The 14870-nt window shown below is 42.6% G+C and overlaps 1 protein-coding gene across 6 annotated transcripts in view; it reads left to right on the top strand.

Annotated features, from left to right (window-relative positions):
- ZFHX4 (zinc finger homeobox 4) overlaps positions 1–14870 on the top strand; it is a 194615-nt gene that overhangs the window by 93455 nt on the left and 86290 nt on the right. For all 6 annotated transcript variants that reach the window (XM_084864891.1, XM_084864887.1, XM_084864892.1 and 3 more), the window contains exon 4: positions 7127–7358. In XM_084864891.1, coding sequence (XP_084721017.1) covers positions 7127–7358 — 232 coding nt within the window. The remainder of the gene's footprint in view (positions 1–7126; positions 7359–14870) is intronic.

Below are 14870 nucleotides of genomic sequence, written 5' to 3'. Positions count from 1 at the left end.
TCAGGAAAAGAAACGGCATATTTCTTAGAAGAGAAAGAAAGGAAGGAAGGAAGGAAGAAAGAAAGAAAGAAAGAAAGAAAGAAAGAAAGAAAGAAAGAAAGAAAAAATTCTTAAGCTGAAAAACTGTGACTTAAAGGATGAATAGAAATAGGACAAAGTAAGGAAGGAAAGCATTCAAGGCTGAGATAATTCTGGAAGCTTACACTTGAAATGAACTTATACTTGGAAGATCTGGAATCAGGGTTGTTGGATTACAGTGAGCAGGGGAGAAAGTTAAATGGATGAAAGCTACAGTTGGGTTGAATCCATATTATGCAGGGCCCTTAGGTATGAGGCCCATGTACTTAATCTTCAAAACAAATCATTTTTAAAGGGGAAGGGTAATGGTGTTCACTGAGAGTTTTATGGAATAGCCTGGCCATATAGTCACTGTGTCTAGAATCATGTTCGTGACTTTTGGTTTTATATTAAGAGAAAAGGAAAACCAAAGGAGAGTATTAAGTAGGGGTGTGAACTTATCAGATTAGCTTCTCAAATACTACTTCCCTCCACCACCACTGTCCTCTCTGCCAAGTTTTTCTGGTCTCATTTTATTTCACAGTCCTTATCATTACACGATTTTCTAGATTTATTTGTTTGAGTGTTTTATTTATTCTTTGCTTCTTGAATTTAGGCTCTGTGGGGGAAGAGCCTGTTTTATTCACTGCTATAAATCCAGCACCTGGAATGGAATATGACACATGTCAGATGTTTTATAAATTGTTAAATTAATGAATCAGATTACTTTCAAGTCACTGTGGTTATTGCCTGAACTAATTAGAAGGAGTAAGAGTTAATGGCAAGAGTTAGTGGTAACATGCAAAGAAGTCTATTCATGGAGAAATAGTGAGAAGTATATTTAGGATGTAGTGACAATTTAGATTTAAGGAAGAGGAGCCATCAAGGATGACTTTCAGATTTCTGGAATGAGCTCCTGGCTGCAATTCTTAGGGGAGGAATAAATGTCATGTCGAAGAGTGTGGAGGCTCCACCTGACTGCCTCTCCACTGACACTGTGACCTTGGACCAAATGCTTCATTTCTGCATTTCTTGATTTTGCCATCTGTAAAGTGGAAGATATGATTCTATAGGCCATATTGTGGGAGTTTAATGGAAAAAAATATATGCATGGTGTTCAGAACAGTGTCTTATCCATCAAAATGTACTCGGGGCAGTTGGTTACGTGGGAAAGAGTAGAAGATACATTTAAAGGGAGTATCAGCCATTAAGTTCTGTGATTGTTGAGTTTTGGTTGCTATGAGACCTCCAAGTGGATGCCTCAAGGTGACATTTGCAGTCAATGAATTTAGATCTCAGAAGAGGTCTGAGTTAGAGAGAGAAATCTGGGCATCATCTGAAATGAGTCCTTGAATTCATTAGGGATGTTTGGCATTGACTCCAGGGACAGGAGCAGGTAATGGTGGAGGAGGGGTACCGAGAAGGAGGTTCCAGAGAGTGACAGAAGCCAGAGCCCAGAGGAATGGGAAGTTGTATTATTGCTTCTCCTTTGATTGAACTCAAGTAAGTTGAGGGCCATCCCACCAGATGGTTCCTCCAATCCGGGCAGCACATGTGGCCACAGTGGTCTTGGTGAACCCTCATCTCACTTCCACTTCACATCTTTCAGTGGCTGCCCAGATCTTCAGCTCCCAGTGGAATCTTAGCCTGTCATTCAAGGCACTGTTCATTCTTATTTAAATGCATATACCTTGTGAGTCTTCTTCGTAAGTGCATTAAATAGGTCACACTTTCTCCTCCTGTGGATGTTATGATGCTGTTTCACCTGCCTTGACAGTCCTTCCTCCTGCTTGCCTGTGGGGGCCTGTTTCTCTGTTTTCCGTGTCCATCATGGAAAAACGACAGGTTCCTGAATGGAGGAGCTGGGGATTAAGAAATAAGAGAAAGAAAGGGACAAGGAGGCAGAAATAGATTCATCAAGCTGGGCGCTAGGTGGGTGCCATCTCTCTGATGGAGAGGCAGCAAGGCGACCCCCCAAGCCACGCAAGTTTATGTATAGGGTCAAAGGAGCTTATTTGCATTCTTAACTAGGCCCTAGCATTACTGGATTTACCTATCTAGACCCACCCCTGCTGACACTGGGACAAAGGTACCCTGCCAGTGCCTCGGGCTCAGCTGACAATTTAAAGGATGTCCATGTGCCTTCTCAGGCGACCCTCTACACTTGTCCACTGGGCACACTGGACCTGCCAGAGTGAGCTCCTGGGGGTTTCCCTCTACCCCTGTGGAATCTCCTCTGCTCCTCCCCAGAAGAAACCTATAGTGCTGGTTGTGATGGCTCATTTTGTTTTCTGACCTGCTCCCTTAGGCCACAAGCTCCCCGAGGGAACGCTGTGTTTTATTGTTTTATCACGGGTACCATGTCCAATGCTTGCCATAGCGCACACACCAAATGTTTGCAGAATTAAAGAATGGTTAAAAACTAACTTCTTAAACTCCACATAACCATTCAGACATCCCAGAGAAAACTGAATATGGACTAGATCCAGGTGCAGAAATAACATACCAGACTAAAGTCAGATATATTCACAAGTTCAAATAAACTAAGGATGACCCAAATTAGTTCATGGGGACATTGGATGATTTAAAATGTTACAGATTACTATAGAAATCTGTGCCTAACATGTTCTCGTATACTCGTAATTGGTTCACTTCTGAGTTTAAGTTTAAGACTGACATGTTATATGTCTCTCTGTTTCTACTGATTTAATTTTTAAGTGTTTACTTTATTCTAGGACTTTGACAAGTAGTTTGGAGGTGAAAAGCATAGCCCTCCTACTCTTAGTATCTTTTGGGGTGATAGGAAAGACACACGAACCAGGTGGAGAATGAAGCCTTCAGATCTTGTAATTGTTTAATCCTGGAAGACGAGCTTCAGTTTAACATCTGGCTTTGAAACTGTCTATGTGAAGATATTCACTACTTTTTCAGGAAACTTGGATTTTATCCATTGAACCGAGTAGCTATGTTTGGTTAGGTATCTAATTTATTTCATGTATACTTGAACTTTTATATGTTTGCTGGGGATTAGAAATAGCATTTAGAAATTTTATTGAGAACTGGTGGAAAACTCTACCCTTCTTTGTCAGGTGCAGCATTTCAAGTTTAGTAAACAGAAGAGTATAATGGCAACATACCGTGGTTGTATCTGTGAGAGGTGATCGTATCAGCCATCAGTCAAACCCGGAATTTCCCTCTCCCACACAAAGTAACTGACCCATGTTTAGACCAGAATGAATGGAAACCCTGGAGTCTAATCCAAATTCTGGGCTCAAAAGTTTCTCATTGGAAAATCATCAGGTCATGATGAGTCATTAATATTATAATGATGATTTCCAATGATGGCAGCCAGGGCGCCATGTCTGAGATGGTGCCTGTTTGCTGGTCACATGTTTGTTATTGCTACTCATGGCGGATGGCATTGAGATTACTAGAAAAAAAATATTTTGAAGTGGTATCCTGTGCTCATCGGAAAGAAATGAGTGATTCTGGTCATTGGATTTGCCTGGGTTTGTAAATCTTTTCTCACCCACTTTATTCATCGATTAAAAGTCCATGTTATCACGTTCAAAGACTAAATCTAGCCATCCCAGAACATCCTAGACAGAACTAGATATGTTTTGATTCAGGATTACTTTTTATTATATTTCCTAATTTTTGTGACAATTATCTCGCTTCATTTTTGTTGCTGAATCTGAAGTACATTGTTTTATTTTGCTGTTTTCTGTAAGCTGTGAGGATGAGATAGGATGTGGAACCTAAGGGACACATACTAAATATATACCTTAAGCAGATTATCTGCAAATAGTGTACTCTCCCATCAAAACCAAAATTTAACTCCCTGATTTAAAAAATATATATATATGATTTTTCCAACTTTTACATACATAATTAGATATATAACACATCTATTATCAGTGATAGTGTCAGCGATCTGACCTAGAAACAAAAAGTATTTGCCTGCTTGAGACGTTATTAGGTGAAACTGATGTTTCCAACCAGGACGATGTTCCTGGGTGAGGTAAATAATTTTAAAACTGATTAGCCCTGGCTCACAGGCGAAGTCACAGGCCCTGAGAGAACGAATAGGTGTGTTGAGTAGAGGGCGATGTGAAAAACGTGAGGATTCTTTAGAGTTGCACCGAATTTGGTATCAACCCTGTTCCCTCAGCCACTCAGGAGAAATGCGTTTTTTTTTTAAGACTTAAGATTGCGCGAACGCTCTGCACCTAAAACTGATGGAAGTAATTGGTAAACTGGTTAATAAGCCCCGCTTGGAGGAGAATGGGAGTTGCAGGCGCAGGCAAACAGGCCCGGGTAAGTAATCCTACAAGTCAGCGGAGTTCCCTGCACAGAGAGAAACAAAGATAGCAGTAATTAATGACCCTGACTCCGTGCCAGGAAAGCTTTCTTCTGACAACTCCAACTTAATTAAAACTTAAGACATTTCAATGGCCTCTGCGAGCCCCGATGGGCTGAGCCCTTGCAGGCGCGTGAGAAAATTTCGTAAATTAAAGGGAACGATGTGTGTTACCGCTAGTGCCATGACTCTAATCCCTGACAGTCAAAGAATCTATTTAGGCCGGGCCTTTTCTTTTAAGGGGCTCACACCTGCAGGCTTCCTGGCACTTCCAGGGCCGCTTTTTGTGCTGTGCGGAAGATCAGATAATGGGGGCCGGCGGCCGCTTTTGTTTCTGTGCATGTCCGTTAGCCCGGGACTGTGGCGGGCACGCTGGATATGCTTGGCTTGCTCCGGGGCAGGGAGCATCGCCTGCTAGCTTTCGGCCGTGCCACACTGGATGAAGATGGGTTGGCCCAGAGAGTAAGTTTTGTGATGGTGGTGGTTGTTTTTTGTTTTATCTTTAAACGTGAAAGTGCCTCCAATGAAAAACTCACAGTTGACAGGGCGGCCTGAATGGCCGTGGCCTGCTGCTCCCAGCACAGCGCAGGGACAGGGAGCCAGGGCCTGTGCAGCTGTGCGGCCCAAGGACGTTCCTTTCCGGGGTGCCATCTGCAATTCCCCGGGATCCAGGAGCACAGGGGTTCCCAGCAGGCAGGGAAGGGAGGAGGACTGTGTGGGGAAGAATTTATTCACACTCACAGTGAGGACTGAAGTCTTAGGAATGACCTTGGTTGAATACCAATGGGGGTGAATGGTGACTCTATTTACATGAGAAAAAAAAAACAGTTTAATTTCTCCTCCCTTCCCTCCCGGAAGTATTCTGGTGTCTTCTAAGAGCAAAGGCCATCTGCAGGGGCCCACAGTGTGTGTGCACCACACACACACACACACACACACACACAACACATACACGCACACACAACACATACACGCACACACACACACACTCAGACTGCCTGTGGCTTCAGGCAAATCTGGTCGCCAGCCCCGGAGAGGGTCACTTCCTGGACGGTCTCAGGGGACAATACCCCGGCTGGTGTGTCTCAGGCACAGCAGGGTCCCCGGAAGACGCAGGTGTGGGTGGGGGTCTCTTTAAGGGCCCCGCCCAGGGAAGGAGAAGCTGGTTTCAGGTGCTCAGCATCGCTCAGGGCCTCTGCCCAGCTTCCTGGGCTCAGGGAAAGCCACGGGCCCTCAGGTAGGGAGCTCTGGGGGCTGGCTTTGCTGGGAATGGGAATGATCAGAAAGGGCACCTTTTACCGAAATCTAGGGAATGACGCTTTCGAATAGAACAGTCGCTTCTCCCGATTTAAAAAAAAAAGAAAAGAAAATTTCTGTCCACCAGCGTTAAGCAAATATAATATATGGGTCCTGTCTTCTGGTGTTTGGAAAGGCTCACCAGCTAGTTATTCTTTCCTTACTAACCACTTTCAGATGCAGGAAAAGCAGGGGGTGGGGGAGGGGAGGCAGAAATCAACATGTTTGATCCTGTGTATAAAGTTTTTTTTTTTTGTTTGAATTTCAGAACGCCAAACCCTTATCCAACTAATCTAAGGCCAAATAAATACCACCTGTGCCCATTTAAGTATTTTTAAAAGAAGTACATAAAAATATTTTAATGAATTACTAAAACTCAGGTCGTTTATATTGAATCACAGTTATTAATATTTTTCTCTTTGTTGCTATTCTTATTTTGGGAGTTTGCTTGTTTGTGTGGAATTGAACCGCCCCAATTAAAAGGGGGGAGAGAGTTTTTTAAAAAAAATGAACTACTGTAACAGAATATGTTTGGGAGTTGTAAAAGTTTTTCCATTGAAAAAATCAGAATTTAAGGGGATCCTGTTACACGCTGTGGGCAGAAATCAGAGTCAGCAGAGCTTGCGAAAACAGATTTTTTTTTTAGCAAAAATTTGTTGCGGGTCACTGTGAATGGTAAAAATAAAAAGCTTCACATCATCGTGTCTGTTTTGAATTAGATTAAACTTCAAATTAAGTTACTTAACTTTTTAGTGTATCTAACATATAATTAAGAGAAACATTTTTGTTTATAGAAAATGTAAGTTTATTCCATGCATGCAGATTTATGGAAAATTTAAATAAACATTTACGTTTGAGTCAGTATTTGTAACAGAGTAACCCCTATCACAAGAGAGCTCGGCTGAAATATGCCCAGATTGTTTTTGCTTTTGGTTTGTGCTACACTAAAATATTAATTAAACCTGAAACCATTCCCATCGCGGACATGCCGAATGTCATGCCATTTGCGGGTTTCGGCTTATGGGGAAGGTTTTGGTCTTGACTCTGATTAGCCTGGAAACATCGAGACGTTTCCCCATTCCCGCCAACCTCATTACCCAGGTATTCTCACACCTCGATGGACCTGTCTTGCTTCCAATGATAACCACTTCTCCAGATACCTGGGGAAAACTTGATTTTGTTTGCGAAAACACATCCTTACAGGAACGAGCTAAGAAGGCTCGTCTCCTTTATTGGGTCTAGGTGCGCTCATTTGAAGTAGATCCTCAGGAGATCCCTTCCCTTTTCAGACACAGGCCGGGCGGGGTCTTCTAAGGACCAGTTATCCAGCCTCTGGAGGAGGACGGGCGTCGTGGCTCGGTGGGGTGACTCTTGTCCGAAGCCCCGTGCTAACGCCCCTTCTCTCTCTCTCAGCACCTGCAGAAGCAAGAGAGCGCGGCCAACCCGGAGTCCTGCTATTACTACTGCGCCCTGTGCGACTACTCCACCAAGGTCAAGCTCAACCTGGTGCAGCACGTGCGCTCCGTGAAGCATCAGCAGACCGAGGGCCTGCGCAAGCTCCAGCTCCACCAGCAGGGCCTGGCCCCCGAGGACGACAACCTCGGCGAGATCTTCTTCGTGAAAGACTGCCCACCGAGCGAGCTCGGTGAGTCACCCTGCCTGCCCGGGCTGCCTCTGAGCCTCCCTCCTCACCACTCCTCTCTCTCCTCTCTCTCTCTCTCTCTCTCTCTCTCTCTCTCTCTGTCTCAACACACACACACGCCTCCGACTCTCCAACTCCAGCCTGTCCCCCAGTGTAAAAACACAGCAGCTCTTAATCTCTCAGAAATGAACATGTTGTTCCCATTAAGGCTTTCTTTTTATATCAGTACCATACGCGGTCCTGCATGCGGTGACATCTTTAGCAGGCATGCAGGAGGTTATGAAACTCTACCTTGGGAGGATCTCACAGTGAAATTTTTCCCCCCAGAGCGGGCTTTAATTTCCTTTCTCATGACCAAAGCAATTTGGCTTTCATTTAAAAGTTTCTCCGCTGCCAGCAGCTAATAAGTGTAACAGCACTGTAAAACATTCTGAGACAAAAAAAGATTAATAGTTTTATTTGAGAGAGACCCGTAATTTAAAACATAAGACCTAGTCAGGGTCCATTATACAATAATTCCAATGTTAATGCTACTTTGCAAAATGAGCGCTTAACTTGTTTTTGCTTTGGTTGACCTGGCCAGGGAAACAGCTAACACGTTTTGAATGGCATTCCAAAACTGAATTAATCTCTGTTCCCTAAAGTGTCCTGTTTATATATGAAATCCAGAAACAGATGGTCGTGAGCTAAAAACCACATGCGAAACTTTATGCATTAAAACTACCCATATTGGAATTAAATGAGACGGCTGTGCTTTTGGCTTTAATTATAACTGGATCAAAGGTGGTTCGGGGTTTGGGTGCATAAAAAAGCCTATTTAGATAAATCATTATTATGTATTTAAAAAGTCCGTTTCCCCCCCCCCCCCCCCTTTGCTTCCTTTTGGCAAACCTAGGTGGCGTTTTAAATCTGCCAGGAGATGTGTTTACTCAGTACACCTTTATAAAGATACCAGTGTTAAAAATATTTGCGCATGAGTGCTCTTGAACTTCAAAGTAAAGTTTCGACAGGTCAAATGAGTAGCGTCAAGGTCACCTTTCTCAATGGTGCACTCTTATCTGCCATGTAGGCCAGTTGGTAGATCCAGTGGGCGTTGGGGAAACGGAATAGAGTACTGAACTTGACAGTGGTCAGCCCCTCTGACCGCTGCAGCAAAAAGCTGTCCATAAAAATGAAAATGGCGCTCTAATTAACTGCTAATACTGAACTAATCATTGTGTTCTTCACTCGAAACTATAATTTTTATGGAGACATTTCTTCCCCCCCTCCCCCCCCCCCTTGTTTCACGTTTTATGTAGTGGCGGAAGGGGGTCTGGCACGGCTGGGCTCCGTGCCACGGTTCTCGGCAGAGACCGGCAATCAGGAACCCATAAAGATATTTCATACCTGCGCCCTCGGTTTTATTCCACTGCACTCGAGCAGTTCCTTGATGTTAATTAATCACCAATCGTCTGAGGGCGTTAGCATGAAACCTTAGTCTTAAGGAGCCTCTCACTGTGTTTGGGTAAGAATATTTTTTTGCTAAGGCGTTCAAGGCGAAAAAGATGCGAAGAGTTAGACCCATGAGCAGTAAGAGATGGCCTGGTGGTGTCCACCACGGGCCTGGTATGGAAGGAGAGGAAAGCCAGAGAGAGGAAACCCGGAATGGGTCTTGAGTAGATTTTGCTCCTGGCTTTCTGGTCTGAGTATCAAGTTCAGAAACTCTTACAGTGCCAGCCTTTACCTGGGCAGGGACCTGCATGTAGAATTTCACTTGCAGGTACTGAATGTCAAGTCTTTATTTTTTTTTTTTATGTCTAACAGCATCACAAGAGTGAGTTCCCTTTAAAGTAAAGATCTCTTAAAGTTACCGTTAAGGTCCGCACAACTGACCTGTCCGTTACTTTTCTCGGTGGGCCCGGGCTCAGGTGGGCCAGCCCTGTCCCTGCCCAGCGGTGGCAGGAACCGCAGGAAGGAGGGATGGACAGAAGTGAGCTCGTTCGATCAACCCAGTGATATCAGTGAGGAAAAATGCCTGCAATAAGGATGGTGTTTAAATAACCCACGCCACGTCTTTTTATAAGTCCCTTGCGAATGCTCCCTGGTTTAGCAGTTCTTATTCATTAGAATGGAGATTTTTTTTTTTTTTTTCCTTCTAATTTCTTTCTAACAGTTGGCTCTTATCTGGCCTTCTCAAGCTCTGTTTTGGCTAAGTGCCAGGCCATTCCCGAGGCATGTGGGACTAACCCTTGTAAAGGCCCCGCAGTGATTTTCAAAGAGATAAGAATAGATATGATGAGTTTAAAATATACTTTTTTCGCTATGAGGAAATGGCCCAACCGGGCAGCCTTCTGGCCCTATGAGCTGTGGGTTCTGTGCGAAGCCTGGATCCCTCCTGCTTTCTCTCCTCCCTGTTGGGAGTGGGAGACGTTCGTATTAAGTTCCTTAAGTACTGGACTTGGTTTTACAATAATACAATGGGTTTCTGTAGTGGGATGGGTCCTTGGTTCCCTGTTTCCGGATGGTGTGTTAAGAGCTCAGGAAGTTGTGCAGAAGGCGGTAAGTGGTTAGCGTGTCAGCCCCGTGCGCGGGCCAGTCGTGGAGAAGTGTGTGTGTGCTGACTGAGGTTAACCGATCACTTTGTTTTTGCTCAGATCTTTTGCATTGCGATTTTCACTTTTTATATGGAGGAGGAAGCAGCTGATATTCGCGCAGTGGTTTTCGTTTTGTTTTGTTTGATCTTTGGCGATGGTAGCTTGCACCTCCCAACTTGATTACAAGATGGAATCCTTTGGAATGAGTCTGCACATAATTTGTTACCTATTCTTATCTTTCTGATGAATGAAATATAAGAACAAATATCAAGTATTTATTTATTTATTTTAAAATATAGTTTATTGATTTTTTACAGAGAGGAAAGGAGAGGGATAGAGAGTTAGAAACATCGATGAGAGAGAATCATCGATCAGCTGCCTCTTGCATACCCCCTACTGGGGATGTGCCTGCAACCAGGTACATGCCCCTGACCGGAATCGAACCCGGGATCTTTCAGTCTGCAGGCTGACGCTCTATCCACTGAGCCAAACTGGTTTTGGCTCAATTATGTATTTGACAAACATTAAGCATGTACATTAAGTCCTGTTTGAACGTCACAGGAGTTCTGTTTTCTTTAAGGCCATTTTCCTATGTGGGTTAGAAGATGGTGTCTTCAAAATGACGCATACCTGGTCAACGTGGTGGAAAAATGGACATTTAGAATGAGTCAACAGAAAAAAAAAAAAAATACTCATAAGCCTGGTGGTTAGGCTTTTGCTGTTCCCTTGGTTGTGTTGGCATTGTGTGTATATAACTTGGGCGAAAGATTTTTTTGACCTATTAATTTTTTATCACTATGCGGGATATGCCTTAAACATAAGCATTTCCCTTGGCATCGGCTCTAAGCTGACTTCCAGTGGTATTTAAATGTGTGACTATAAAATAGTTCTACTGGCATTTCCTTACTAGTTAGCAGCTGTTCCAACAGCCTCCAAACATCTATTAAGCAGAGAGAGATTTGTTTGGTAACATATATTAATAGGAAAAGTGATCACAAGGCCAGGAGTAAAAGTATTAGGGGGATTCAAGTACCTCGGTTCCTAACTGGAAAATTGTATAAACAGACCGATTTTTCAATAGCACGTTCGCCTTCAGTTGGATTCCAAAAAGTATATTGAGTGTAGCTTCACATGTTTAATTTCAGACATCACCAGCAGTAATCAGATAGGGATTTCAGAAAACAATTTATTCCATTTCAATGGAATTTCCATTTTATTAGCTGTAATTTCAAATATGTAAATGGTAGCCAAAGCTGGATAGGATGCTTCAGTTAAGATTTTTTTTTTTTTTTTTTGCCCATTGTTTTCTTCTAGCATCTTCTTGCCAAATCTTCTGGAGCGCTTGTAATTTCCTCTGTACAGAGCCCAACAGGCTCATCAGCAGCAGAAGGTAAAAATAATAGATGTGAGGAATTTCTGGAGATTTATGAGGTTTAGTTTTGGGGTTTTTTTTGTTTTTGAAATGTACACTCTGTCTGGCTATGCTAGGACATGACCACATGTGGACTCTATGAATTGAAAATGTTATAAATGGGGCATCACTTACCCCTTGTTAAGAATACGGTTGAGGAACAAAAGATGTTTGCTGTGACAGCATTTAGAGATTACTGACTTCCGAAGGACGGTGAAGCCGTGGAGTCGAAAAGATACAAGGAATGCTTTAGACCTGAAATTTTTAATCTTGGGATTGGATGAGGATTCACTTCCCCTCGGTTTAAATAAATTAAATGTTGATCTTCCTGTAGCTTCTTAAACTTCCCTGCTTTCCACGTATACTATTGGGAGGGAAATGGGTCTTTTCGGTACAAAAGATCCCAGCAATATCAGGCCACTTCTAATGAAGACTATTGACATCCCTGACACTTGGCATGAAGTACTGCCAGAAAGGAAATTAAAAAGTACAAGCCATTATCCTAAAGACCATCTGTTTATGAAAATAGTTCATTTCACATCGCTGTGTTGAGCATAAAAAAACGACTCCTGGTGGGGGACAGAGGCTGCCTCTCTCACAAGCCTGATGATTCATTGTTTGTGGAAATGACCCTTTCACTTTTCCGGGGACTTACTCTGCTGATATTAATTACCCGGCTTTCATGCTACAAACATCTCAAGCTCTCGCGTGCAGTTTCACTGCTGTGCCAGGCGTGGCTCTACCTCTGTCCTCTTACTTGCGTCTTGTTAGAAGAAGCGAGCACAGGGCATTAGAAGAGCCTCTTGTCTCTGCCTTTGTTTACCTACTTTTCAAAGTAGGGGTGGGGGGAGGGCTGATGGAGGGAAGGGCTTATAATCCTGGCTGCAATTTGGCTGTGGCCTCACAAAATGGCCTCATGCTCAAGGTCTTGCACACATGGATCTTATGGAGATAATTAGCACTAAGAGTGTCACTTGAACCTGAGCCATCTTCCACAGAGTTCTGAGAAAGGGAGGAAGGTTGTCTCCTATCTAAGGCATCCTATATAATAAAACCCTAATATGCAAATTGACCGAATGGTGGAATAACTGGTCACTATGACACACACTGACCACCAGGGGGCAGACACTTAATGCAGGAGCTGCCCCCTGGTACTCAGCCAGAAGCCAGGCTCATGGCTGGCGAGTACGGCAGTGGTGGCAGGAGCCTCTCCTGCCTCTGCTGCAGGCGGGTGGTAAGGAGTGAGGGGTCCCGAACTGTGAGGGGGATTTCCACGTGCCTAAGCTGGCAGGCGGACATCCCCTGAGGGGTCTGGGACTGCAAGAGGGTGCAAGCTGGACTGAGGGATCCCCCTAATGCACAGAATTTCGTGCACCAGGCCTCTAGTGACTTAATAAAAGGTTGGCTGACGCTGGAGATGAGCAAAGGGCACTTACAGTGTTGTTGCATGAGGCATTTAAAACCCAGGGCATTTTGCTTGGTTTTATGATTTTGTTTCCCCTGAAAGATAGTGCTCCCAATCAGAACTTAGTAACTAAAATCAAAATGCCAACCATTTATTTTTATTTATTAGTTTTGATTCATACCAAGATAAAAAAAAGTGCTTATTAAAATTGCCCATTAAGAAACCATCAGTGTCTTTTTCTTTTTTTAAAAAAATCTTTATTGTTAAAAGTATTATAGATATTCTCACCCCCATTAATCCCTTCTCGCCTGTCCCAGCCTCCCACCCCAGGCCTTCTTGTCTGTGTCCAGGGGTTATGTGTATATGCATACAAGTCTTTGGTTGATCTCTTTCTGTCCACCCACCCACCCCTACTTTCCCTCTGAGATTTGACAGTCTGTCCCATGCTTCTGTGTCTCTGGATCTATTTGGTTCATCAATTTAGTTTGTTCATTAGATTCCACATGAATGAGATCATGTGATACATGCTAAGCAAACTAAGCCAACCATATAAATATAAGCTTTAGAAGAATAACAGGTCCTACCGTTTTGTTTTAAATTTTGAGTTCTTTATATCTCTCCCCATTCACTGATAACATGAGACTAGACTAAGATGGAAAAAAAGTAAACGTTTTATTTTGTTGCATTCTTGTGTAATATATATAAAATATGTGTGCACCTTAAAAGCATTAGCGTGTCTTTGAGAATAGCAGTAAAGGTAAACATACTTCAAAGCAGAGTGTAACATAGCCATTCTTGGAAAACAACATTTAGTTATGCATGAAGCCAAGATATTGCCTTGAAAGGAAGATAAGCTTCTGTTTAGTTTTGTGATATTTAAAAACAAAGTAAATAATGACTTTCTTTTCGCTAACCCAGTTCTCATAGTGTTCCAATTCTCGACATGTCAAATACAAAAGAATATGTTAAAAATCATAAACAAATTTGGCAAGTTGGTATTTTCCATTTTTGTAAGCTTTATGTGCGTTTTACATCCCTGGTTATTTTGCAGACAAGAATTTATTGCCTAGCAATACCCCATTGTCTGTGAAAATAATGTACAGGAGCTGAATTAATACAGTGGTGCTAATCTAGCTTTCTAAAAATAATCAGTCTGCTCTGCATATGGTATTTATGTTTTTGTCTGTGCAGGAGTTTCTTTTTCTAGAATCATTCTCTATCTACCAAATTTATTTTTTGACAAATGAGATTGGATTACCAAGTCACAGCTGTGTATGCCAGTGATGTATTGCGGTAGGATTGATAACTCATGAAAGCCCAGTACTATTTGGGGGGTTAAATTTTTTTTAGATATGAAAAAATAAGGCTGCTTGTTAGATATATATATTTTTTCATTTCTGTTATCTAAGTTTTACCAGGTTTAGACTAGCTATTGACTCAGTAAATGTGAAAATAAATGTTGATATGCTGTCAATATTAATGTAGATGTCAGACCAACACTGGTCCCTAATGTATGTAAGAGCAAGTATTTTTTACCCTGATACAGAGAGGCAGTCATGTGTGAGATTTAATATACATCCTAATCTGTCTTGTCATTGCTCCAGCCATGGGTGCTGGGCTCATGTGCAGCCGCCATTTTCCTTTTCTTCTCACACAATGGGAATGAGGCCCATGCACCCCGCCCGGCTCCTCCACTCTGCTTATGCTGAGGTCAGTTAGGAACACGGCAGAGTTTCCTTTAGACTTAAAGTCCGAGGCTTCTGTAAGCATCATGCAACATGCAACTAACAAAACAACCTCTGAAATTCCGTGCTTAAGCATCCTGAGAAATTTTCTTCCAAAAATAAAATTAAAAAAATTCTTAAACCATTTTTATGATGTTTAAATGCAAAACAGTACTGGATTGACTTGAGTTCTTTCTTTTCCCCAAGATGAGCGGCATCTTAACAGAATGGGGCCATACATTTTCTGATTAGGTTAGCTTACATTCTTGCTCAGTGTTGGTGTTATTAAAATGGCAAAGTTCTATAGAATAAAATAAAATAAAAATGTAACCTACAGGGAATATTGTTTAGATCAGTTCATTTCTGATACACGCAAATGTTTCAGTTCAGTACTACTTCTTA

The sequence above is a fragment of the Pipistrellus hanaki genome (assembly GCF_964339955.1).
Source record: "Pipistrellus hanaki genome assembly, chromosome: 17".
In the NCBI taxonomy this organism is placed as follows: domain Eukaryota; kingdom Metazoa; phylum Chordata; class Mammalia; order Chiroptera; family Vespertilionidae; genus Pipistrellus; species Pipistrellus hanaki.
Note: the sequence above shows the minus strand (reverse complement) of the source record. Positions and strands in the feature narration are given on the sequence as shown.